Below are 27551 nucleotides of genomic sequence, written 5' to 3' on the forward strand. Positions count from 1 at the left end.
CAGTCTGCACAGAGCTTGAACTTCGCCGCATCCCCGAGCCCAAGACGCCAACCCCCCATGGTGTAGTTTTCAAGTTGTCGTCTTTGTCGTGGACGACATTAAATGAGGTGACTGCTATAAATGGCGCTTGTGTGTGTGGGGCTCTGCGATGGACTCAGGGTGGGTTCAAGCCCTGTGACCATCTTGGACACTTCTCTGGAAAATGCGGATTCCGAGAAGGGGTGGGTAGACATATAAGATTAAGCTGAAGGTGGTGAATTTGAAGCGTATGGAGTATTTTATTTATTGGAAAGAACCCAATGGTTCTTCGGATAAAACATAGCGTAGTGTAGTAGTTATGGCATTGGACTTCAAGTCCTGCTTGGTGGTCCAAATCCCACTTCTGACATTGTGTGACCATATAAGTCACTTCTCCTGGCTGTGCTCCAAAATTATATATATATCTCATATGGTGTATTAGTCGCCTCGGATGAGATTAAACGCAATGGCGTATTCCTTTATCACTGAGGTATTCTGAATGCGGGGGGTACACGTGAAGCATAAAAATGCAAAAGAAGAGAAATTTCTGTGACACTTTTTATTCGTCAAATAAAAAGGTGGAAGAGTTCACATTCAAATTCATATTGTATGATTTTCTGTGGTCCATCCGTTGGGTTATTTTCTAGTGTCTTACTCTTCACCTTCTTTGGCCTAAAAAAAAAAAGAAGAAAAGCACAACATCAGTTCAAACTCCTCATTTGTATTTCTCGTTAGAAAACGCGCACTTATATAAAGTACTTGCCATGCACCACTCTTCGCTTACAGTAAATCGATTTCTTGTTGTTTTTTTTTTTCTAATGGCAATTCGATTTTCTTCTTTAGAATAAGTTCCCGGTTTTCTAAATTTTACAAAATGTGCACGAAAGGTTAGCAAAGGAGCGAGTTAGTGACTGCAGGTTTAACCCACTGGTTCTCAAACTGTGGGGCGGGCCCCCCTAGGGGGGCGCGAAGTTGTGAAAAAAAGAAAACAAGAATCGAAAATATGAAAAATACATCTATTGAAACCAAAACAAATTAACTTAAACTATATTTATTTTTCTAGTATCAGAATGTAGAGTTAGATAAATGTCATTAAAAGTTAAGTAGGTATAATAAAATATGCATATATGATATTTCATTAATTAAAAAAGAACAAACTGGTATTAGTGGGCTCCTTTCAAAAAAATGTTAGGGGGGCGCGATTTAAACTGTTATGAAAACTCGGGTCGCAAATACTTAAAGGCTGAGAAACGCTGGTCTAACCCATGGGAGCGGAGTGGTTTGGTGGGGGTCTGCGCTACTGCCGGGCACGGAAAAATCAGCCGTCTGCTCCGAAGAGCCGACAAACCTCCAAATATTTACCGGACCGAATAGTGACCCCCAGGGTCCATCTGTTTTACTGAATCTGCAGCAGTTCTGCTCGTTAATGGCCCTCAGCGGCGCTTGTGATGTATAAGGAAGCATTTAATTTCGATGGATGTGCAGATTGCCCTGGCCTATCGCCGCCAGTTTCAGTCCTGTGATGGCTCCGTTCCCATCTCAACACATGGCTCGTATTTTTAGACGGCGAGGTGTGATCCGAGAAGAGGCTCCAAAAATGGAGTGGAGCAGGTTTAGTTTTAATTGAATTTAATTAATGATATTTTTAAAAAATGTGGCTCCGGTCCAGCCCCTCTGGAGTTTCATTCTCGGAGTGGATCGGGTGACCAGCTTGGAATCTCTCGAATGCCGCGATCACTTCATCACATGGACACATGAACATTTACTGCCAAATTTAAATATGCTTCAGGAGTAGCGGCTATTAGGGTGGTCTTAATGAAAAGTTCTGTGAGTCCTCTGTGAAGACCCCTTAAAACTATACAACAAGCTAAGATGAAAACGGGTGAGGGCGCCTGTGCCCTTCTTATTCGCTGCGTGTCTTTCACGATTCTAACGGTCTATACAGTGCCGTCTACATTATCTATTTTTAAAATGCTGTTCGTTATTTATATACAGTGGATACAGAAAGTATTTGGTTACATTTTAATACATTTCCAAAACTTTCTGAAAACACGTGTAGGGGGTATTGAATGTAGACTGATGGGCAAAAATGGCGAATTTCACCGTTCAAAATGAAATCTATAGCACAATAAGGTGTGCAGAAAGTGAAGGGGTCTCAATATTTTCTAAATACACTGTATCTATTATATAGTATTTTTCATATCTATCTCTCTAGCTATCACTCTATCCATCTCGAGTGCCTTTTACATCATATATGCAACTTGTTAGCAATCACATAGTTCTTTTATTCAATCTAATCTATAGTATATTTATCTATTATATAGTGCCTCAAAGCTATATTCATAACATTTTATAGTATACCGTGATATAGTTTAATGTATATAATGTAATTCATGTAGCATCTTCCCCAAGTGAGCACTTGGGCATCGCTTGCAGTTTTTGGGGGTTTAGTCCTTCTGGTCATGCTGCTAATGGGGAGGGGGCTGACACCTGCGATCCAAGAAGCCCTCCATTAAGGAGGCCACTGAGCACTGCCTTAGTATTGCCCATGCATTGCTTCGGGATAAGCACTGTCAGGTTAGTTGACTTTTGCCAGTACCGCATACAGAATGGCGAACTGCTCCTGTAATATCTTTAAATCGCACACGCGACCCCAAAGCAATCTGTAGGTACAGGACGTTTTGTTTTTGTCCATATCTCATCCATTACAGTGAGTTCTATGGCTTTATTTCTCTCCACTCCATCCAGCGGCGTCTTTGTGCTAACCACGCCTTTTGTCACGCCTCATTGGTGAATTTATAGTCACGTGTTTGGAGAAGGTTGCGTACTTTAGCAATGCTGGAGATTTGCCGTCTGTCATATACAGTACAGGTGTGAAACCTGGGTGTACCCGATTCATTTTTGGATTCTTGGATTTAAGATATCAGCCTAATAGTAATAATGTCATTTCCAATTCTTTGTATTTCGCACCTGGAATTAAAATTATGGCCACTCAAGAAACCTCTTGAGAGACCGAACAGCTGAAGGTGTTGGCTAAGAGTAAATTTCAGGGTTTATGCCAATTCAGGGTTACAGGCAGCAGGTCCAATGCCAGCTCAAAGGAAAATGTCTGGTATTAAATGCTGCTAACCATGGCAAGAACTTTGCTATGCATTTTACCGCTTATTGTTGCAGGACTGAGATATTGATATTAGGTTAAGCGCTTTTCAGAGCATCACTTGATAGATTTATTGATAACGCTCTAGCACCTATGATGACAGGAATCTGTTTTCCAGAATCTTGTAATCTCATTCCAGAGCTGCTGGCAGTGCTCTAATTTACGTTCTTCTTTTTGTCAGATGGTATCGTCCATCAGCACTAAGATATCTATGAGATATGTTTGATTGGTGCATAGGTTTGTACAGATTATGTCTGGTTGATTAACCATGACATCACTTTGTACAGGGATCTCCTAGGGTGTCTTGGATGAAGCGTTTTCCAGAATTTTATGCTCCACCATTGCCTTGGTACTTGGACGTTTACTGTCTATATCTAGGGTGCAGTGGATGTTTTTACCAAGTGTGATGGCATAGATAGGAGGTAACAGCCAGTGTTTCACAAGCACTGACAATGTGATGGAAGTTGTCGTCACATTTTCTACACCGGTGACACAGACTCTCTCCTCCTGGTTGTATGAGGGTGTGGCTTTATCTAATGCTTGGTTTTCAGCACCTAATCTTGGATGGAAAAATACGGGCTTCAGATGATGGCGTGATGGACTGCCATTTCATCCAACTAAATGCCCACTCGCTATTTACATGCGCCATCTCACATAGTTTTAGAACAGTCTGTGCATTGGTTTCCTCTTCCACTTATGGTCCTGATGCTTTTTGTAATTCCTTCACAAGTATGCTAGCTGTCTCCTCAGTTTTGAGGAGAATGCTTGAGTTTTTGTGGATGGAATATTTTAAATTGTTTCGTGTCATGTATTCTGATCACACGAATAACCTCATCCGCCCTTTTCTTCTGAGACACAGGGTATGCTTAATGATCGATCTTTGGTGGAGTGACTTGATATTTATATGTCCTCTAATGTTCTTACCATCTTTATAATCTCTCTATGTCAGCTTTCTCTTGATGGCAATGATTGATAGTGAGAGGTTGAAATTGGGAGTCACTCAGGCATCGCTCTTCTCACTGCACCGCATAATACTAAACAGCATCCCTTTACATAAACTGTTTCTGTTCATATAAGTCATGGAAAGGTTAAAACACTCCTCCACGGTTAAATAGTGAATTGACGGGGAACTGAACCGGTGACCACATGCCCCACACCCCAATACTTTGGCTACTAAGGGTCACACTACCTGAAGCATTTGTTACATAGTGCTTCAGACAGTAACCGCCATCCCAAAATGCTGATGTTGGCGTTCTCCAGTTTAAGTGCATCGCTCAGGATCACACACCGAGCCAAACAGGTGAGGACTGAACCAGTAAACCTGTGGCACTGACCTTAGCCACTAGGTGGCCACATCTGTTTACTGATTGTCTGTTATAATGGGCCGAGTAAAGCCTGCTTGTGCCCAACACTGATAGTCTTGCATGAGAGTGGTCTAATAAGGCTTGACTTGCGAAATAATTCATATTAAATCCTTGTACAACATCTGAATGCCTAAAAAATGTTTTTTTTTTTTGTTCTACAAAAAATTGGGTCAAATACAGTCTGCCATTTTCTCAGTTCGTAGTTCGTGCCTCTGTTTCTGTCACACCTAAAGGAGAAACTCACCTTGCCAACGTCTCGGCTCTTGGCCCTCATCTTGTTGACCTGAGATTCTGCAATGTCAGCCCGCTCCTCTGCTTCCTCCAGCTCGTGCTGCACCTTCCTGAATTTGGACATGTGGGTATTTGCCTGTTCCTCCTGAAGTGTGAAAAGGAAGATGAATTGATTATGGAGGTGCTGTGGCATTGCCATTCATTCTGATACATCTCAGCTATTGCCATGTTGGCCATCTCTGAATGGGGATATGATAAGTAAGTACAATGACATTCTTGAAAGGTAACACTGAAGTGTCATTTCACATACTTTGTACATCAGCCCAATAACGATGATTAAACACCTTGAAATTAACGGAAGTGGCCGTCCCTGAGTGGTGACAAATATGTTGAAATGTGGTGGGCCATTCCCATCTATGGCGGTTTTAAATATTTTGACACACTCTATTTTTTTTCAAGAGTGGAATAAAAGCTGATTTTAATGTTGGCCTGTTGAAATGTCTGCTGTTATACAACATAAAGATTATTTGTTTGATCGATTTAATAAATTTGAGATGTTTTTCTCCAAGAAAGCGACTTGCTCATTTTCTTTCCTCACATAATGTCTCTAATACCCACTGGCAAGCTTATCTCTACATCATGTATTGCAATCTACTAAACAAAGGAGAACATCAGCTCAAAGGAGCCTTTGATCCTTGCACTTCATTGTTGTTGAGATTTTCCATTTTCCATTGTTGTTTTGTTCTTTATATATTAAAGAGTTGCAAGTGGCTCTAGCAGGGCTTACCAATAAGGCACCTCTGGAGCTACAAGGCAGTAGAACTAACCACCATGGCCTGAGGTTTCTCCATTTTGAGCTTTATATGTAACAATAACTTGAAACTTAGTGTAGGTGAACCCCCCCCAGAATACCTGGCAGTGATCAACTTCCTACCAAGACTGGTCTGTGAATGCTTTAGCTCAGAAATGAGCGCCATCCTCAGCACAGAGCTCTCCCATCATTTACAGATTCATATTCACTCACCGCTTCCTCAGCCTGCCTCTTGTAGGCCTTGACTTTCAGCTGCAGCTTGTCAACCAGATCCTGAAGTCTGAGCAGATTTTTCTTATCCTCCTCAGACTGTAAGAAAAAAACAAAATTTGACCTTAAGGGTAACACCCTCTGAAAGAGTGGCCAGCAAGTCACCTGGAGTGGATAACAGACTAAGTGATTTGTACCTGGTAGCTGAGCTCCTTGACCCTCCTCTCATACTTCCTGACGCCCTTGATGGCCTCAACACCACGTCTCTGTTCGCCTTCCAATTCATTTTCCAGTTCCCTCACCTAGAAGGAAGAGAAGCACGTTAGCTGAGGTTTCCTTTCCATGTCAATTCAACAGGCCAGGGTGTACGAGATGGGACATACCCTGGACTCCAATTTCTGGAGCTGCTTCTTGCCACCCTTCATGGCCAGCTGCTCAGCCTCATCCAGGCGATGCTGCAGGTCCTTCACGGTCTGCTCCAGGTTCTTCTTCATCCTCTCCAGGTGAGCACTGGTGTCCTGCTCCTTCTTCAGCTCCTCTGCCATCATGGCAGCCTACAAAGAGTATAAAATAACAAGAAATAGTCTCAAATCTATAAAATTCAGTTGTCGGTCACAAGTGCCCAAGCCTATCCTAACAGCAGTGGGTTCAAGGAAAGGTACCGACCCCATAAAGTGCACAGGTTTATCGCAAGGCCCACCTAGCCATACACTCACCTGGGGGTCCCAATTTAGAATTTCCAGTTACCTTAACCTGCACATCTGTTCGGGATGTGGGATGAAAAATGAAATGCCAAGAGTACTTCTCAATATGTCCTTCTTCTCTATCTTTCCACCTGTGATCTCTCACTTAAAGTCACCTCCCCACCGTTAATTCGATTAGACCCTGTCAAGTGTCAGGCTTTAAATCCTACCCTGATGTTCCTTGAAACCAACCCCTAAAATCACTTCTGGTGTAAAATCTGCCAACTGAAACTACGAGACCACCAGATCAGAGCACCATTTACACCACCGTTTTCCTGATGGGTCTTTAAGGGGCAGCCTTCAGCCTTTCTTTTCTCTGACATGGGCCTGATGGTCTCACCAATTCCGGCTGGTATCTTACTGCTGCAAACCATTTGCCTAATCTCCTGCCCTCTGAAAAATTAATGAAGGGCCTAAAGCCTCCCTGGCATGAAACAGGTACCTCTGGAGCTATTCTCACGCCTTTGCCACTCAGGTGCCAGCTCTGGCAGGCCTTTACTACACTGGTGTCCTATCGCAGCTTGTTTGGGAGACGTTTTTGCTAAATGTTTGCTGCTTTTTTGCAGAGGGGATTAGGTTCATGTTGAAGAAAGATGATTGGTGCTGCCTACCATCATGCATTAAGCTTCACATCTATAGCTGTACAGTCCTGTTGGTAGATCATGAACTTTCAAGTCACGCAGTAAATATTCATTTTAGAATGGATCGGCTCTCTGTGACTCACATCAGTGATGGACTTCTTGGCCTTTTCTTCTGCATTTCTTGCTTCCTGAATGGCGTCGTCCACCTCTCCTTGCAGCTGGGAGATGTCAGACTCGAGCTTCTTCTTTGTGTTGATAAGACTGGTGTTCTGTGTGAAGAGAAACAAGGAGTCAGCGAAGAAAGAGGCAGAATGAGAATGGAAGACTATGCCCTCCTTAAAAAAACTGGCCAACCTGAGTGTGCAGCAGCTGTACGCGCTCACTGGCGTCGATGAGCTCCTGTTCTGCCACCTTGCGGCCCCTCTCTGTCTGTTCCAGAGCAACTCTCAGCTCTTCAATCTCAGCCTGCATCAGGTTATTCCTGCGCTCCACCATGGCTACCTGCTCCTTCATGTCTTCTGAAGCTCTGATGGCATCGTCCAGGTGCAGTTGGGCATCCTGTTGACACATTAGGTCTTTAGACCGCCATATCAACTACCAACAAGCCGGTTTTAAAAAGTCTTTCCTACCTTAAGCTGGCCTTGGACGTTCCTGAGCTGCTTCTGGGCCTCAGAAGCTTGGCGGTTGGCGTGGCTCAACTGAATTTCCATCTCATTGAGGTCACCCTCCATCTTCTTCTTGATCCTCAAGGCATCATTTCTGCTGCGAATCTCAGAGTCAAGGGTGCTCTGCAGAGACTCAAGTGCCCTCTGGCTGTTCCTCTTGATCTGTTCCATCTCCTCATCCTTCTCAGCAATCTTCCTGTCCACTTCAGACTTCACCTGGTTCAGCTCAAGCTGGATACGGAGGATCTTGGACTCCTCATGCTCCAGGGAGGCCTATTTAGAAGAGGAATAAGAACAGGTCTATGTTTGTGCAAAGTGACCCCCTTGTGCCATGAATTCAATCTGGTCAACATCACATTCTGCTTCCATTCCAGTTCTTGAGCTGACAAGGAAGCAGCAGACCCAAGGCAGTGCTTGACATTCAGCAGAATTGTGGTTTTAATTGGACATGCCAGATACTGCCTAAGGTTGAATCACAATTAATGAAATACCTCAGCCTCCTCCAGAGCACTTTGGATTTCACTCTTTTCAGTTTCAACCTGCTTCTTGGTCTTCTCCAGCTCATGGATGATCTTTCCACCTTCACCTATCTGTTCTGTAAGATCTGAGATCTCCTCTGTATAGAAGGATGGGGAAAAAAGCAATAAATCAATGATCTCAATAAATTAGAAGCCAAATGAACAATGCTGAAAAATAAAGTGCTTAATAGAAATTATCATAGAGGTTATTTGGTTTTGGGAAAAGAGACATAGTCGATGGTCAGTTAAAAAGAAATAAACAGTGGTCACTATATACACAGTATCTCTATTGTGGCTGGATGGAAGGAGCCAAAAAAGATAAAAGTAATTTAAGGACCAAGAGATGATAGCCATATTCAAAATGAATGTACAAATAGTGTTAGAAAACAGACTTTGGGTTAAAACAGCAGAAGAAAATGATCATCTAAACCAGAAACATGGGGACAAAATCAGTCTCGCAAAAATGTTGTCAATAGAGATCCTAACCATAACAAAATCATCGCTTCTCTAACTAGACTTAAATTCAGAAAGTTTGGTTTAAAGTTCAATAAGGTGTCCAAAAACTGGGACATCAAAAAAATATGTGCCACCATCTTCAATAGGTGTACTGCAATGATTTCAGATACAAACTTGGCACCCTGTTATGTTTAGCAACGGGCATAGCAATAGTAAATAAAATGCCGAACTATAATAAATGAACAAAATCATTACAGTAATAGCTATATTAAACAATAAAATGACATAGTATCATTATATTAAGTACTTTTAATGAATTAAAAATGTATACAATATTATTAATAATAAAATAATCATTTAGAAGAGAGCATTCATAATAATACCATATTATATATGCATATAAAAACACATTTAATTTCATTATATAATATAAAATAAAAGTCCATATATTTGTATAGCACTTTTCCCATGTTCAAAGTGTTTCCCAAATATTTAAAGGTTTACAACAGAACTAGAAGCGCGGAGAAAACTCAAATAAATTACACTTTATACAAACTACTGTTCAAACATAAAAGACCAAATAAAAATTAAATGCATGAAATACAACGTTCTGGGTTAGAGTGACAAATAAATAAAAAAAGGAATGAAGCAGGAGTAGATAGTACTCCATCAAGACCAAAATTTAGAAATGAAATGGTACACTAGCCATGCACAGTCACTTACGCTGCAGGTTCTTGTTCTCCCGTTTCATGGTCTCCAGGTGTTCCAGGGCCTCCTCATAAGAGTTCTTCATCTTGAAGAGCTCGGTACTCAAACAGCGGGCCTCTTTCTGGGCTGCCTCCAGCTCGGCCTGGCCCTCCTCAAACTTCTGCTTCCATTCTGCCAGGACCTGAAACGGTATCATAAAAGATTAGCATCAAGAAGAAGCTTTCTGCAAATGGTGAATAATTTATGCTCTCTTGGTGAAAGATTTCAGTAAGAAACAAGCAGAGCCACCAGGTGTGTTTGCTACAACTGTCAGAGTGGAGTCACTGAATTGTGTGGCACGCGGCTGGGGTGGCACCCAGCCGGGATGCCCAGGAGGACAGGAGGAGGGCTCATGCCTCCGCCAGACCACGAGGGGGCAACCGCCCTTGTTCCTTTGGGGGCCACGGGTGCAGTGTTGGAAGCCCAACCCTGTAGGGGCCCATGGTCTCCACCAGGGGGCGCCCCCATGCCTGAAGGACCCGGAACTCCAACACTTCCGCCACACCAGGAAGTGCTGGGGGGAAGAAGACTGGGAACACCCGGAGGGCTTCTGGGAGCATAGCCGGCACTTCCGCCACACAGGGGAGTGTCTAAGGAGTGTCGGGAATTACCTGGAGCCCATCTGGGTAACTATAAAAGGGGCCTCCCTGCAGACGAGGACTGGAGTCGGGTGAGGAGTGGATAAAGTTTGGAGGCAGGAGAGAGGAGGCGGCCTGAAGAGCAGGCAGAAAGTGAGAGAGGCCTGGACTTTGGGGGAGTTTGGTGCTTGAGGCACTGGGTTGTGCACTTATGGACATTGTGTAAATATGGTGAATAAATGTGTGGTGGACTGTACAATGGTGTCCATCTGTCTGTGTCCGGGCAGCATGTCACAATTGTCTTGGGTACCTTGTCAAAGTTCTTCTGCTTCTTGTCGAGGGCAGCGGCCTGAGCATTGGCCCTCTCCACGTCAATCATCAGGTCCTCCACCTCACCCTGAAGTCTCTGTTTGGTCTTCTCCAGAGAGGCACACTTTGAGTTCACAGCCTCAATGTGCTCTTCAGCTTCTTGAAGGCGCTGGGCCAACTTCTTCCTGCAGATGGCATTCAGGGTTATAGCAGGACATCTCACATGAAACAATGTGGATGTGAAAGGTAGAAGGTTCCACTTACTTGGCATCCTCCAGCTCCTCTGTTCTCTGGATGGCGTCAGTCTCGTATTTGGTTCTCCACTGAGCCACCTCGCTGTTGGCCTTGGACATGGAGCGCTGCAGCTCGGCCTTGGCCTCCTGCTCCTCCTCATATTGTTCACGGAGGAGGTCGCAGTCATGACGAGAGGATTGTAAGCCATGAGCCAGAGCGTTCTTGGCCTATGAAAAGAAGACAATAGAATTTCAGAGAGAAGAATAGGAACCCACCTCAGGTCCTAAAAGTAGGGTTTTGTCTATGTGTTGTGCACTTAATTCTAGAAGATTACTTAGAAATAAAGGTTTTGCCTGGTGCTAGGTTTAGTTCATGTAATTACTGTATGCATTAATAAGAATTATTCTTAAATGAAGGTCTGTTAATTGTATAGCTCAGCGTTCACTCTACATGGTGTTCTTGAGGATGGAATGGTAGTTTGGACCTTTGTCTCTTCCTCTATTTGTCTCTTCAGTTCTTCAATTTGTTGTGTGAATGCTTGTTTGCCTCGAGTAAGCTGGGACACCAAAGTTTCCTTTTCTTCAAGCTGTCGAGAAAGCTCACCTGAAAGCAACAGCATAACACAAAGTGACCTCCCTGGACCTCCACCTCCATCTCGGTGCAGTTCTACACAATAACAAATCAGGGAAATCAGCGAGTGCGGTTAATAAGGCGTACCATTCTCTGTGTGGAGTCGGGCTCTGTGAGCGTTCAGGTCGTTAATCTGTCGAATGCCTTCATCACTCTTTGTCTTGATTTCACTAAGTTGGTCCTCCAGAGTACGGCACATCTTCTCCAGATTTGCCTTTCAGGAAGACACAAACAAGTCAAAGATGTAACATCCTGTTACATTACAACATTAATGGCGTAGTATTAAAAAAAAAATCAATGTTTTGTACCTTTGCCTTTGCCACTGATTCCATGTTGCTGGACAGGTCATCGATCTCCATCTTGAATTCGCTCTTCTCCTTCTCCAGCTTCTGTTTCACACGCTGGAGGTTGTCGATCTGCTCCCCAAGCTCAGCCACACTGTCGGCGTGCTTCTTGCGCAGGGCAGCGGCGGTGGCCTCATGCTGCAGGGTGGACTCCTCAAGGTCACGGCGAAGTTTCTGGAACTCAGCCTCTCTCTTCTTGTTCATCTCAATCTGGGCAGAGGTGGCACCGCCAGCTTCCTCCAGCCTCTCGCTGATCTCCTCCAGCTCCCTGGACAGGTCGGCTCTCTGCTTCTCAATCTTTGCCCTGGCTGCACGTTCAGCTTCAATTTCTTCCTCCAGCTCCTCAATACGAGCCTACAGAGAAATGGACTCCATACTCAAATGATGGTTGAACACAAAGATCTAACATAGCTGGCTAAGACCAGATCTTGTGTTTTCCATTACCTGCAATTCCTTGATCTTCTTCTGCAGTTGGGCGCCCAAGGCTTGTTCATCCTCAATCTTGCTGAGGAATTGGCTTATTTCAAAGTCTTTCCTGCAGATCAAACATTGTGATGATTAGTTAGCACATTTGCTACCTCCTTATCTCAGGTACCCTCTGAAGGAGCACCATCTTACTTCTTGAGCTTCTCATCTGCCTGCTGTTTATCATTCTCCAGATCCATGACTGATTCCTGGGACAGCTTCAGGTCACCTTCCAGCTTTCTCTTGGCTCTCTCCAGGTCCATGCGCAGTTTCTTCTCCTGCTCCAGTGAACCCTCAAGCTGTGTGAAACACAAGAGACAAATGAGGAGTGTCTGATCCTTTGATATTCTTCAGCACACCGTGAAACACCTTCCACCGATGTTTTTAATCTTACATCATCCACTTGCTGCTCCAGCTTAGTCTTGGCTTTGGTCAGGGTGTTGACTTTGTCCTCCTCAGCCTGCAGGTCATCCAGGGTCTGCTGGTGAGCCTCTTGGAGGGCTTTCTTCTCCTTGCTCAGCTTGGCGATGTTCTCATCCTGAGTCGCCATTTCCTCAGTGAGGTTCTTCACCTGTGGTAAAGAGATGGAACAGATGGGTGAACATTTGCCCAACCACACGCTGGCCAGAGCTGTGGTTACAAAGAAATGGCTGAGGGACCTTGTTCTCAGTGGCGTGTTTCTCCTTCTCCACTTTGGCCAAGGTGAGCTCCAGGTCATCAATGTCCTTCTTGAGTTCTGAGCACTCGTCCTCCAGCTTCCTCTTCTTGGCTGTCAGCTCGGCGTTCATTTCTTCCTCATCTTCCAGCCTTTCATTGATCTCCTTCATCTTGGCCTCCAGTTGGATCTTGTTCTTAATGAGGCCTTCACATCTTTCCTCTGCATCTGCAAGGCCCTCGCTTTCCTGTAAAGCAATAATTTCAAATGAATAGAACACCATATTTAAATTTCCATTGACAGTTATGGCCAACATGTTCTTTACTGCTGCTTTGTCTGACGAGGCCACAAACCAAAGAAAATGTATTCCAAAGTAACATTACAAGTGTTTTGTGAAATTTCTGATTCTTGTGATGGAGAAGTTTTACAACTGTCCATGGCCACTTACAGAGGCGACTTGCAGCTGCAGGTCGTTCTTCTCCTGGAGGAGGGCCACCATCTTCTCCTCAAGCTCCTTCCTCTTGGCCTCAGCCTTGGCCAGGTCTTCCTTGCATTTGGCGAACTCCTCCTTCATGTTGGCAAACTCCTTTTCTGCCTCTGCACTCTTCAGGAGAGGCTTGATCTTGAAGTAGAGCTTCATCCATGGCCAGTGCTTGACATTCATGAAGGAGCGGATGTTGTACTGGATGGAGAAAATTGCTTCTCTGTATAGAGGATGAAAGGAGACATGATCTGATTTAAGAAGGGTGTGCCACCTTGCAGCATCTCCGACATGGCATAATGGACCACATAACCTGCCTGCGGGCCATATGTTAAAATTTAAACAAGTATACACCAAATCAATCTTTGTTAATTATCTTGGGATGAAGTTTGTTACTAAAAGATGCCATATAACATAACATTTGTTATGCAGTTTGTAGGAAATCTGAGAGTCCTCCTTGCTTCCAATAAAAGGCAATTTAAGAAAAGTCATTCACCTCCTCTCCATCATCTTCACAAACTCCTTCCTCATGACATAGCCTCTGCAGACGGCCTGAGTGCGGGTGATCAGAAGGGCCAGTTTTTCATCTCGCATCTCCTCCAGGGTACCCAGCAGACCGGCTTTGAAGAACACCTGTGGAGAATACACAAAGGGCAAAGAAGCACTAGGTCAACCCTGGCCCATCAAGAGCTAGTCAATACACGGGGTGGGGGAATGACAAGGAGTGACCACAAATGGGCGCTCACCTTGGTGTGTCCAAATTTGTACTGAGTGTGGTCAACATCGATGGAGCCCAAGAGCTTCTCTGAAGCCTTCTTGCTGTCAATGAACTGCCCCTCGGGGATGGCGCTGGCATTCAGCACTTTGTATCTGGAGTAAAATTTAAGAAAAAGGAAGCATACTGTAATCAAGGGAAACATTTAAAATATAGCATTATTACCTAGGTCCAAATCTAGTTTAATTTTTATGTGCTGTTTTGAGGAAAGTCATGGTAAATTGTAATTGTTTTCTAAACCTGCTTGGTGTCTGAAAAAGTAATGATAATAATAAAAATAAATGATAAAAGTGTGATATGTATATAAGAAAAGTAATATAAAATAAAACCTCTGCTTGAAGTCACCGTAGAGGATTCTGCTGGGGAATCCCTTTCTGCAGATTCTGATGCCCTCCAGCACACCGTTACACCTGAGCTGGTGGATGACCAGGTGGTTCTCCATGGCACCTGACAAGGCAAAGAAAAATGTTTATTGATCATCTAGCATACATCAACCATAAGGGAGTCGAAAAAAAAAATCATGCGCCTCAACTTACCTGGCGTCTTAGTCTCATTGGGGATCAAGCACCGCACAAAGTGTGGGTGAGTGCTCCTCAAGTTGCTCATCAGCTTGTTCAAGTTCTCCTGTGGAGCCAACAGTGGTGACAGCGTTAAGCACACATTCAGAAAACAAAATGTCCCAAACATTCATTCTGTCATAGGCCTGAAAAATGACATTGATACTTCATATTCTCATTAAAAAGCAAAGAATTACACGAGAGGTTTTTACTTAGTGGGCTTCATGTCCCTTTAAATGAAAGGGGAAATTCAAGAAGAAAGACAATCCATTTCAGTTAGCTCAGCTTTAGTGATCTGGAAACTTTTTTCTGGCTGAAGGACTTCAACTCTTACTCAAATGATCCCACCACCTGTGCTGCGGCACTAAGAACATACAGGAGCTCCAACAAGTGAAGGTTCAACTAAACTCATTCAGTCCATCGTTCATTTATTTATTTATTACACACTCGGCAGTCAACAGTCAGTTTAAAATGGAATGAAATCTGACAGGAATGGCTTCTTCAACGCAATAAAGACAATCAGCAAAATGGAAGAGCAAAAGAATAAAGGCAGCACCCACCCTGAAGAGGGCAGACACGGTCTGGAAAGAAGAACCCTTCTTCTTACCGCCCTTCTTGCCACCGCCCTCTAAATGTAAGGAAACAGAAGGACATGTTTTCAATTGCATTTTCTGTAAGAAATAATATTTTGCTATAGATACAGTATGTTACTGCCTGTGATGATGGACTGACACCCCGTTTCCTGCCTTGAACCTGATGCTACTGGGACAGGCACTCGCTCGGCCACACAACTGGGCCTGGCTTAAGAACGTCATGTCATGTTATGGTATGGTACATTAAATCACTTTTGTTGTTATATTATGTATGTTATACTACATTACATTATTTATATTATGTATGTTATTGTACTTTGTTTAGTTATGTTATGGTATTTTAAATCACTTTTTGTTGTTATATTATGTACATTATGTTATACAAGTTATATTATGTTGTGTTATATTATGTCATGTCATGTTTGGTTGTAATATAATATACAGTACATAATATAACAACAAAAAGTGATTTAAAATACTTTATATTATGTATGTTATTTTACTTTGTTTAGTTATGTTATGGTATTTTTAATCACTTTTTGTTGTTATATTATGTATGTTATATTACATTATATTATTTATATTATGTATATTATTTTACTTTGTTTAATTATGTTATGGTATTTTAAATCTTTTTTGTTGTTATATTATGTACATTATGTTATATTAGTTATATTATGTCATGTCATGTTTTGTTGTATTTTAAATCACTTTTTGTTGTTATATTATCTACTGTATGTTATATTAAATTATATTATTTATATTATGTATGTTATTTTACTTTGTTTAATTATGGTATGGTATTTTAAATCACTTTTTGTTGTTATATTATGTATATTATATTATTTAGATTATGTTATATTGTGTTATGTTATTTCATGTTATACTGTATTATGTACATTATATTTTATAGATTATGTATGCTATTTTACTTTGTTTAGTTATATTATGTATGTGGAATTATTTTGCACTGTTTTCTTCCATTATGTTATGCTGTTATTCTACATTAAGTTTTGTTATATTATGTCATTTCACATACTGTATATTGTTATGTTACAGTATATTACGTATATATGCTGCATTATTAAGTTATTTTACAATACATTTTGTCATATTATGCCATGTACTGTATATGTGCTATGTTCTGTTATGTATGTTAAGATATGCTACAATATAATATGGTAGATATGTTATGTAGGTTAAGTTATTTTACATTTTGTTATTTTATGTTATTTACAGTATTGTCAAATATTGAACATTATATTACTGTTTGTTAAGATTATGCTATATAAGTCTTGTGACATATGTCTGTATTTTATGTATGTTATGTTATTTATGTTATGTTACACTAGTGCTGCAATACCAGGTTGATGCTTCACTATCATGAACGGAGTGTTTCATTAAATCACTCACCTCCCTCAGCACCGGAAAAGGCCGCATACAGGAAAGCCAGCAGTTTCAGGGAAGCTTTCTGGAAGAGCCCCACAACAGTTTCATTCAGGGGGTCCTTGTTCTTGTCCAGCCAGCCAGAGATGTTGTAGTCCACAGTGCCGGCATAGTGGACCAGGGAGAAGTGGGCCTCAGCCTTGCCTTTGGCGGGCTTGGGCTTCTGGAAGTTGTTGGACTTGCCCAGATGCTGGTCATACAGCTTGTTCTTGAAGGAAGTGTCTGTGGCCTTGGGGAACATGCACTCCTCTTCCAGGATGGAGAAGATACCCATGGGCTGGTGTGGAATAAATGGAATATATTGAAATGCAACCCTGAAGAGTGAAAGGTGAATTATGAAGACAAGTCGTCCCATGGGCCTACCTTCTCAATGAGCTCAATGCAGGCTGCCAAGTCCATACCGAAGTCAATGAATTCCCACTCGATGCCCTCCTTCTTGTACTCTTCTTGCTCCAGGACGAACATGTGATGGTTGAAGAACTGCTGCAGCTTCTCGTTGGTGAAGTTGATGCAGAGCTGCTCCAAGCTGTTGTACTGCATGATAACATTTGCACAAAAACAAGCATAAGTTGACTCCAGTATGGCACAAAGCAGTGCAGTGGAACAAAACTCGAGCCAAAGGTCTCAAATGTGGCAGTTTAAGTGTAGGAGCACATCAGCCCTGCAATGCACATGTCCATACAGAGCAGTTGCATTCGTGCGTGTGTGTGTGTGTGCGTGTGATTCTGTGTAATCTACAGAAAGAAATAAATACATCTAAAAGGTTTATAAAACAGGTAATGCATATAACAATTATTAAACATAAAAAACTCACATCAAAGATCTCAAAGCCAGCAATGTCCAAGACACCAATAAAGTACTGCCTTGGCTGCTTAGTGTCCAACATCTGGTTGATACGGAGCACCATCCACAAGAACATTTTCTCATAGACGGACTTGGCCAGAGCACCCACAGAGTTGTGAACCTGAATAATGCAATAAGTTTCACAATTATTCAAGTGGAAGAGCTTGTAGTGACTAAGAAACCTGATCACTTTGGCAAAAAATAGGCTCAGCTATGGTACCTGCTGGACAGTTTGGCCTTTGGTCACAAACTCGTTTCCGACTTTCACTCTGGGGTAGCAGAGGGCTTTGAGCAGGTCGGCGGAGTTCAGGCCCATGAGGTAGCTGATTTTATCAGCAACTGTGGGTAAAAAACGAGGTCAATTTTAGCCACTGCAAGCACCCTGGGGCAATGCACCCCTCTGAGCTCTGCCATGGCCTGATTTTATCAGCAACAGAAAAGTAAAAAGGGTAGGCAGTGAAAAAGAAGTAGTCACCAAGGAGCACTTAGAAGAGTCTTGCGCAAATAGTGTGTGACACAAGTGGGGGGTCAAAAGACATCAGGAGTTACAGAGGTTAGAGGACGGGTCAGTGTGTATGCGCCATTACTAGAAGAACTGTCACCTTTTAGATATCAGCCACCTATACCCAGTTGTACAGTACGTAGTGCCATTAACAGCATGGACCTTTACAAGGGCCCTACACAGGATAAGCTCCATAAATATTCTGCTTGCACCACATGACTGTACTCAAAGTCATTAATACACAGTATGACAAACCTCATCATCATCTAACTCAACTTCCATCATCTAACTCAACTATTAAGTTAAGGGTTGAGGGAAACTGGTGCCTATCCCAGCAGCACAGAGGGCATGCTAAGAACAAACACTGGAGGAGCTGCTTTAAAAAACTAAACACTTCTAATTGTGTCTGTCTGTTAAAACAGTGCCTTTCACAACTATCTGTTCATTCATCTCCATTCATATATTTTTATATACAGTATACAGTATATACATGTATCCTTTCACTATATTATATACTGCCTTTCTTATCCATTGGTTTATCTACCTATATTACAGTATCTATACCTTTCATGTTTATCTCCTCATGTCATGCATTGTCTTTCTTATCTGTTTTTTATAAACAAAAAATAGATCTCTTTTCACTATATGACATAGTGCCTTTCTATCCATCTATCTATCTATGTAATCCTGCCTACTATACCAAATTATATCTATCTAGCTATCTAATCTTGCCAACTATGCTAAAATCTATATCTATCTATCTAATCCTGCCTACTATACCAAATTCTATCTATCAAATCTATCTATCTAATCCTGCCTACTATACCAAATTCTATCTATCTATCTATCTGTCTATCTATGTAATCCTGCCTACTATACCAAATTCTATCTAGCTATCTAATCTTGCCAACTATGCTAAAATCTATATCTATCTAATCTTGTCAACTATGCTAAAATCTATATCTATCTATCTAATCCTGCCTACTATACCAAATTATATCTATCAAGTCTATCTATCTAATCCTGCCTACTATACCAAATTCTATCTATCTATCTATCTATCTGTCTGTCTATCTATCTATGTAATCCTGCCTACTATACCAAATTCTATCTATCTATCTATCTAATCTTGTCAAATATGCTAAAATCTATCTAATCTTGTCAAATATGCTAAAATCTATCTATCTAATCCTGCCTACTATACCAAATTCTATCTATCTAGCTATCTAATCTTGCCAACTATGCTAAAATCTATATATCTAATCTTGTCAAATATGCTAAAAACTATCTATCTATGTAATCCTGCCTACTATACCAAATTTTATCTATCTATGTAATCCTGCCTACTATACCAAATTCTTTCTATCTATCTATCTATCTAATCCTGCCTACTATACCAAATTCTTTCTATCTATGTGTTATATAGTGCCTTTCATATCTATCTGTCTAATTTCATATACATGTATCTACTAGCAGGGGTACCTGATGCAGGTGCAGTCACTAAATCAACACCCCAATGCTCTGTACCAAAATCTCCCTGACTGAATAAACTGGGAATCAGCTTTGTGTGCCAGTGCCAAGTGTGCAGATGCCTCCTAGGAGTTCTTGCCTAATGAAGGTCCAGTCCAGTCCAGTCACATTTATTGGCACGTGTTTCTATTTATCTCACGCTTGTCCTGAACCACCTACAGTTTTACAATTACATCAGAAGGTCTTATTGTGCTCCCTGCAAATTTTTCACCAGCCATTGTTTTATATGTCACAATAAAGTTGAATTTGGTCACCTGTCTAACATAAACTGAACTAAGTGCCTGAGTTTGGGGGTCTACCTTCAGTGCCATCGGGCTCAGCCTGCTCCTCTCGTTGTTTCTGCTTGAACTTCATGTTGCCATGGTGCATGACAGCGCCAGTCAGCTTGTAGATGCCGATTTTCTCTTCAGGAGTGAAACCCAGGATGTCAATGGCAGTCTAAAAGAGTAAGACGTACCCATTTGTTATAACCGCATTCAAGTTGTGCAGAACGACAGACCAGTAACGCATTGATGTCTCTCGGTCGTGTAAAGCATTTGCCGTAATAAACACTTGTGCTCAGGTGGCCTGTTTCAAAAATCGGAAGAAGAAAAACATGAAACAAACTGGAACAGGGGACTAACGTGGACGGATTTACGTGGCGCCTGTCAGCAGTGGGCACCTTCTCGAGGTGTTTTTTTTTTTTTTTTTACAAGTACAGCATGCAATGTGCTTCCATAGTGACTTCCTCTGGATCAATGAGGGTGAGGTTCCTTTCATAATCAGTAATATCTAAAGACTCCTCACAAGTACGTACGTATACACATTGCTCAATATTTATTCAATGTGAAGAGTTTCAATCACTCATTAAAAACGTAATAGCGGCAGTGAGGACAATTCCTCTGCAGTCCTTAGTATTACAAAGGCCGTCTGATTGTGAGATGGCCATCCCACATTTTCCATGAGTGTTGTCTCACTAGGCCACACCAGCACAAAGTGCTCACAATACACCCAAGCAGCAAATCCCCAAGACAAGTCACAGACTGAAGAGGCCTCGGTGAGGACTTACGTCGGTGGCAATCAGCTCCTCATTGTCATTGATGCTGGGGACGGTGATCTCACCCTGGCTGACCATGGGGAAGTCATAAGGGTTGGTGGTGATGAGCAGCGTTTCTAGAAAAACAAAAAGGCGTCTCATCAAACAATTCACAAACAGGGAATGGAAAGCTCCAGGCTCCTGCGCACCCAGGTCTCCTACCGATGAGCTCAGGCTTCTGGTTGGTCATGATCTGGTAGAAGATGTGGTAGCTCCTTTCAGCCGACAACTGGAAGGTCACTCTGGACTTCTCCAGCAGATCTGCAGGAAAAGATTGGAAAGGCAGGAGTGACAACATGGGACAAGATGAGAGGAGAAAACACCGGAAGTCTGTGACTCCGGGGAATTACTTACAAGTTTCAATATCAGCGGAGGCCAGCTTTCCAGATTGACCAAAGTGAATTCTGATGAATTTACCCTAAAACAAAACAGAAGTCGATTCATTTAGTTGAAATGAACGTGAAACAAAATTTAGTGACACAAATTAAACAAACAAAAAAAAAAAAAAACCTCACGGGTGCCGCTTGTTTGGCAAATTCAAGTCGCCACAGGTCATTGACCTATGGTAAGGTTGCAATGTGGAGAGAACATTCCGGATTTTTGTAAGGAAGCCGATCACTTTTTGGGGGATCAGCATCCATTTCTTTCCCTTGTCTTGCTTTATTTTTTACTTCCTTCAACCACTTTTCCTGGCTTTCCAGGCCACTTCCTGGTTTTATTTCCTCTATGAGTGCCACCAACCTGGAGAAGTCCCATTCGCCAGAAGCGACTTTCTACGAGTTACCCCCCTGCAGTCCAGCCACATCTAACCAGCATTGCGTCTTGGTGTTTACTGGGTTTCCAAGTATTTGTGTCGGGACTGGTCAAATCGGTTTGTTAATGGGAGAGACCCCAGCTTTCTACAGCTCTTTGGACGAATGACAAGGGTTGAGGACATCGAAGAACGGATGCCAGATTGTAAAATACAAAAAACACGCAAGAAGACAAAAGAAGTGGGCGACTCACAAAGCGAGAAGAGTTGTCATTCCTCACAGTCTTGGCGTTCCCAAAAGCCTCCAGCAAAGGGTTAGCCTGAATGATTTGATCTTCAAGGGTGCCCTAGAGAAGACCCAGACAGATAATTGAATGTGTGTGCCGTTCACTTGTCCTACACCTCCTAAACTCTTCTCGTGTGGCCTAACCTTCATTTGGCCACCAGTCTGCTCCTTCTTCTTGTCACCAACGACTGCGATTGTCGCAAAGTACTGGATGACACGTTTCGTGTTCACAGTCTTTCCGGCTCCGGATTCTCCGCTGGGATAGAACGAGAAAGAGAAGACAATGATGAGGACTCCCTGAGCTTTGGTTGTCTGTGAAAAGAGTGACTTGGAACGTATAGAGAGTTTCCTTTTATGGATACTTACGTAATCAGGATGGACTGGTTCTCACGATCTGTAAGGAAAAATAACGTCGTAAAATGAAGGTCGTCATCTCTTATTGCAACAGCCCCACAAATTACTAGACACGGGGACACGAAAGAAGCACAAGGCGCAGCAAGTCAACTGGTCATAATGGAAAGTAAGACCCCCGGCCACCTAGCCGTCCATCACCTCCTGGGATGTTGCATAATATTATACAGTATAAGCTTGTGCTGGGCGCTATATTAAGATGACAGAATCCTTTTTAGCATTGAGTTCCAAGGCCTCTGTGGGCAAGAGTACCAGTGTGGCAGCACAGCAGTGCCAAAGGAGGACCCCAAGCAGAAAGAACCACAGACTCACACCACAAAGCGGCTCACCGGCCCAATCCGGCTCAGAAGCAGTTTCCTTGAATAAGAGAAACTCCATTACTGAGCCGCGCATACATCCGATGGACCCCCTCCACCCATTTTATCCAGAGACGGGCCAAGTACCACCCTGAGGGACCCTTCGCTCGTCTCACGTCACTGGTGGGCTGAGGAGGTAGAGGAAGCTCCACCCCCTGCCCCGCTCCTATTGGACTGCCCTGCCTATCACTGCCAGGCAGCCTGCTGATGGGAGCGGCCAGAGACGTACAGCCGACCAGGCCGTGCCAGCCGAGACACTTCACTTTAGCGTTGAGCAGCCGGCCTTTGTGAACTCCTCGAGTTTGAAGACATTTTAGCGATTTTGGATCTTTTGCCTGCCTTTTTTTTTTTGGAATCTGCTTGTCCCTTGGGGTCCATTTTACTTAGCTGTCGTGCTGGTGACACTGGTTTGGTTGCTGGAGACCCTGATATGCAACCCCAAACCTCGTCTCGTGCTGTCAGTCAGGAGTTTAATAAGGCGGCACGCTGTGATGCACAGGGCTGTCTTAACAGCCTTGTAGGCCCCCACTGGACCCCCTACCTACGCAACCACTCAGCAAGTCACAACATACAGAGATTAGCATGGGGCCCCCGGACAACTGCCCAGCGTGCCCACGCGTGAAAACGGCCCTGATGATGTAGCCCAGCGGCTCAGCTATTTTTTGCAGAAAAAAGGAGCATACGGCACATCGGCTCTGACAGTCTGATGCCCCATTGAGATCCGTTTCACGCTCATGGGTGTGGGGATGGTGCTTTGCGGCCCCCAACTTACTCATTGTACATTCTGTATAGGAATTAAACAGAAAAGAAGCCTCTAGGAGGGCCACCAGTAGGCACTTTTGGTATTGGGGGCAAACAGGAGAGTAGAACTCCATTCATATTGTGGCAGACAGCTGGGGTCCATGCTTAGTTATATGTTCAGGGAGAGCAGCCATGGACTGTGCAATACCTCCCCCTGGACGCTAGATGGCGTCCCCCTGGGCTGGAGCGGTGCCTCGGTTTGGGAATTGGAGTTGGGTGCAGCCCTGTTGGGTCCCACAGGCGCCGCCAGGGGGTGCTGCAGCTGGGACTCCGGAGCCCGGATGGGAAGCGTATTCACCGCAGCCGGACCTCGGCAGTCAACCACCTTTAGCACTTCCGGGTGGACAATAAAAGGGGCCAGCAACCACCACTCAATGGCTAGAGTCGGTTAGGAGGAGGACGAAGCTGCCTGGGAGGAGTAGTGCAGGTTGTGGGGACTTTCTTTTGGGGTCTGTGTTATGGCTGAGGGACACGGGGAAGACGTGTCCCCCAGCTGAAGAAAAATGAAAGTTCTTTTGGTTTATTTTAACATGCCTCCGGTGTGAGTCTGTGTCGGGTCAGGCACCTATATAGCGCCTTTGTTACAATATGTGTTACTGTCCTCAGTGTTTGGGGTCAAGGAGGAGGTTGGCTCTCATATGCTGATGAATTATCTTGTCATTGTCACTCTAAATCAATGGACAAACCAGTTCAGTAACCTACCTAAATACTGAATGATTGAACAAAATAATGAATTTGACTAGCAGATCCCTATACCCTTATATTAATTCCAGTGTAAGCCTAATCGATGGGGTTGGAAGGCTACATCTTCCGTAAACAAGTCCAGGAACTGAAACACAAGAGCCGCCATCAGCCCACCACGTACCTGTCAGCATGTTCTGGTAGGCATTGTCAGAGATGGAGAAGATGTGTGGTGGGGCCTCCATTCTCTTCTTGCCTCTGTAGGCAGCCACGACCTCGGGGTTGTACACGGGGAGCCACTTGTAGGGGTTCACGGTGACACAGAAAAGCCCAGAATAGGTCTGGAAGCACAAGACATTCATTTAGGATTTCAAGTCCAAAGCAGCTTGGTGGACTGAGCGAGCACCGCTCATTTTTGAATTGACTTACGTAGATCATCCAGGCTGCGTAACGCTCTTTGAGGTTAAACAGCACAGCGGGCTCGTTCAAATGGGTCATCATGGCCATGTCCTCAATCTTGTCGAACTTGGGAGGATTCATGGGATTGACGTCATCCTCCTTGACAGTTACGGTCTGGAAGCCAAAATAAGGTGGTCAGGAATGTCGGAGACGCGGCGACCGCAAACACAAACCTGATTCTTTCCGAGCCGCTCACCTCTCCCTTCTCGGTCTTCACGGTGGCTTTGCCCCCTTCCTTACTCTGGAGAGTGCCCTTGACGTACAGCTCTTTGGGGTCTGTCACGTAGACGGCACTTTTGGCATCGAAGGGCTTGTTCTGAGCTTCGATTCTTTCCCTCTCTGGCTTTCTGAGGAAAACGGCTGCTGGGCCATAAACGGACATCTCCGCGTCGGAACTCATGGCTGCGGCTTAACTGGCAAAAAAAGAAAAGGTTTGTAAAAATGAAATGTTCTTGTTTTGTTTTGTTTTGTTTTTATTTTTATTGAGGAGCCACACCGCAAAGGCACTTCATCTGCTGCTGATAAAAAACTTATGACCGTTTGTTGCAGGAGGTTTTCAATTTGCGCGTTAGTCAGGCTGCGATGTACTTTTTAATTTCCAGATCTGACAAAACGGCAACGGCGTCGCTTATCTGGTGTGTGCGCTCAGCTTCACCCCCGGGGGGGGGTTAGTCGGGGAATAAATCGCAGAGAGTCTCGTTTGGCCGAACTGCCGGTGACCGTCTGGTCCTTAACGCCAGCTGGGGGCTCGTCCGGGATTTCGTGAAAAGCTGAACGCCATAGTGAAGACAAGAGACGCTGGATAACATTTTTAACATATAGACATAAAATACGGCTTTTTTAAAAATTAAAAATCGTGGAATCCAGTAAACTGCGGTGAGTTTATCTGCTAGAAAATCCTGTTCTTTTAATTTAAATAGCCATTCATTCATCATCCAGCCCGCTATATCCTAACTACAGGGTCACGGGGGTCCGCTGGAGCCAATCCCAGCCAACACAGGGCGCAAGGCAGGAAACAAACCCTGGGCAGGGCGCGCGCACACACACACACACACACACACACACACCAAGCACAATTTAGAATCGCCAATCCACCTAACCTGCACGTCTTTGGACAGTGGGAGGAAACCCACGCAGACAAAGGGAGAACATGCAAACTCCACGCAGGGAGGACCCGGGAAGCGAACCCTTACTGCGAGGCAGCAGCGCTACCACTGCGCCATATTTATATATTAAAATATAACAGCGAAAATCAGTCTTTGTGTGGAAATACAAATTGTAAATGGAGCTATCGAAAAATAAAAAATCCAGAAGCGTGATACAATAAATGTGGATTTTTAGGTTCACTGTACCCTTTGGGGAGCCTGGTGGCGCAGTGAAGAGCACTCACAGACACAGGAACCTATACAATCAATTCGACTGAAATGTGAGTTTCAAGATTGATTTGTTGCATATGGTTAAGCAGGTACAACGTACAGTGAAATGTCCAGCTACTCAGAGTGAAATATAGAGAAGTAGAAAATTAAGTATAAAACTAAAAAGAGCAGGGCAACACGGAGATCTGGGCTCGCTTCCCGGGTCCTACCTGCATGGAGTTTGCATGTTCCCCCCGTGTGTGCGTGGGTTTCCTCCGGGCGCTCCGGTTTCCTCCCACTGTCCAAAGACATGCAGGTTAGGTGGACTGGCGATCCAAAATTGTCCCTAGAGTGTGCTGGGTGTGTGTGCGTGTGTGCCCTGCGGTTCCTGCCTTGCGCCCAGTGTTGGCTGGGATTGGCTCCAGCAGACCCGCGTGACACTATAGCGGGTTGGGAAATGACTGACTGACTAACTAAAAAGAGCAACGTATATTTTAAATATATAATATGACTTATTAGAAACAATTTGAATTTTAAATATAAACTAACAATATACAAGGTGTAACAACAGTGGCAAAATAACGCAATATTTGGTCATTTCTTTTGATTAAAAATAAATGAGAGACGAAAGGGAGGAACTGAGGTGTTCAGCTCTGTTCTGGTCTAAAAATATGTGGATAATGTCCTCTGAGAGGAAAACTCACAATGTAACGTATACAGTAGACTTGTCTTAGAACAAGGAAAATACCAACAACCCAGCGCTCCATTTTTCTGTATAGTAAACTGGTGGAAACGAAAACCTGCAGCCACTCACTGAAGACCCCTGCCTGACTTTGGGTTCCTAAAAGAATCACCCATATATAACCTGAGTTAGAGAAAGAACCGTTCAAAAATTAAGATCAGTAGCAGGTTCAGTAGCCACGAAGAGGTGATAAGAGAATGTTGTTGGCACTAATATAATCAAGAACACTAGTCTATGGTCTACTGTACCATCAGTATTTCTGTATGTACAAGTGAGTAGTCATTAGCTAATAACGCAACTTGATTTTGTTTGAAAATGAAGCGAGCTCATCAGTCTGGTGCTGCTAAACGTATAAGAAAAAAAGCCGCCGAACAGGCTTGTATTGCTTCGCAAAGAGGAGCTCTGTTGAACGTTGTCGCTCGCAAAGATGGAAGGTTCTAGCCTTAACACTAGTGGTAGGGATATAAATCTCTCGTCTGAGGTCCATTTTGCAACTTCACAATTCAGTTTTATCCTCAACTCCGGTGTGTGTGTGTGGGGGGGGGTAACCCCCCCACACTTCCGGGGCCCCCTACCGACGCTCCATGCCTAGGGCCCCCCAAAACCTAAGAACGGCCCTGGCGGGAGCGTACAAAGGAGTCATGAAATGCCATTGAAGCGCTAGCGTGGTGTACTGAGGAGTTCGATTTACTATCAATACGTATACCCTGACATGCGCAGATACGCAGTGTGTGTTTACCTGTGTATGTGTGTAACTGTCTTTGACTGTGGAGGTGAAATGCGCCTAACTTTGTCACGTGCAGGTCAGTTTCTTACCTTTGCTGACACTGTCAGCACTCTGGGAAGCTGATGGGTTGGCAATCGGCAGCACTGCAAAATGAAAGAAAAGACAAGAACATTAACAATTTCGTTTAATTTTTAGAAAAGCCAAGCAAAATGACACCTTTTATTGGCTAACTAAAAAGATTACAATATGCAATATGTTTAATTTTTACATATTATTATTATTATTATTATTATTATTATTATTATTATTATTATTGCCCCTAGGTTTAATTCAAGTTTTCAATAAATGTGTAAATCAGCTGTCTTTTCTCGTGAGAAATCTACCTTAAAAGAAATACATAATCTTACAAGCCAGAGTTTGAATAACCGTCCGGCTAATCAGGCCGATTTCTTTCTGAAAGCCCC

General features: G+C 43.4%; 1 protein-coding gene and 1 long non-coding RNA gene across 3 annotated transcripts in view; one reads left to right on the forward strand and one right to left on the reverse strand.

Moving 5' to 3' along the window:
• LOC127525865 (uncharacterized) overlaps positions 1–27551 on the forward strand; it is a 119933-nt gene that overhangs the window by 16829 nt on the left and 75553 nt on the right. The window contains exon 1 of one of the 2 annotated variants that reach the window (XR_007933441.1): positions 11607–11755. The exons of the other annotated variant lie outside the window; for it this stretch is intronic. This is a non-coding gene — a long non-coding RNA (uncharacterized LOC127525865). Of the gene's footprint in view, positions 1–11606; positions 11756–27551 lie in introns of those variants that run through there. 2 annotated transcript variants of the gene reach the window in all.
• On the reverse strand, positions 563–27273 carry LOC114664934 (myosin heavy chain, fast skeletal muscle). Its single transcript, XM_028819254.2, has 40 exons — positions 27177–27273; positions 24460–24676; positions 24234–24377; positions 23989–24145; positions 21922–21949; positions 21700–21811; positions 21524–21616; positions 20873–20936; positions 20681–20779; positions 20492–20595; positions 19743–19881; positions 17632–17750; positions 17383–17532; positions 16932–17102; positions 16536–16845; positions 15090–15157; positions 14509–14596; positions 14302–14419; positions 13944–14067; positions 13694–13830; positions 13165–13420; positions 12721–12963; positions 12456–12632; positions 12215–12360; positions 12041–12131; positions 11561–11950; positions 11340–11466; positions 11107–11225; positions 10653–10849; positions 10390–10573; positions 9478–9643; positions 8272–8396; positions 7745–8053; positions 7470–7673; positions 7259–7384; positions 6175–6345; positions 5989–6093; positions 5795–5890; positions 4784–4915; positions 563–690 (listed from the first exon to the last, which is right to left on the reverse strand). The coding sequence occupies exons 2-40, from the start codon at positions 24661–24663 to the stop codon at positions 670–672; spliced, it is 5814 nt and encodes a 1937-aa protein (XP_028675087.1). The 5' UTR covers positions 24664–24676; positions 27177–27273; the 3' UTR covers positions 563–669.

Source organism: Erpetoichthys calabaricus, chromosome 14, assembly GCF_900747795.2.
Source record: "Erpetoichthys calabaricus chromosome 14, fErpCal1.3, whole genome shotgun sequence".
Lineage (NCBI taxonomy): Eukaryota > Metazoa > Chordata > Cladistia > Polypteriformes > Polypteridae > Erpetoichthys > Erpetoichthys calabaricus.

Coding starts and splice junctions, on each gene's coding strand:
- LOC114664934 (XM_028819254.2), bottom strand. CDS start 24,663: ATGAGTTCCGACGCGGAGATGTCCGTTTATGGCCCAGCAGCCGTTTTC. Junction 17,533..17,631: donor AAGGCCAAACTGTCCAGCAG/GTACCATAGCTG, acceptor TGCATTATTCAG/GTTCACAACTCTGTGGGTGC. Junction 11,467..11,560: donor AATCAGTGGCAAAGGCAAAG/GTACAAAACATT, acceptor TCTTCCTGAAAG/GCAAATCTGGAGAAGATGTG.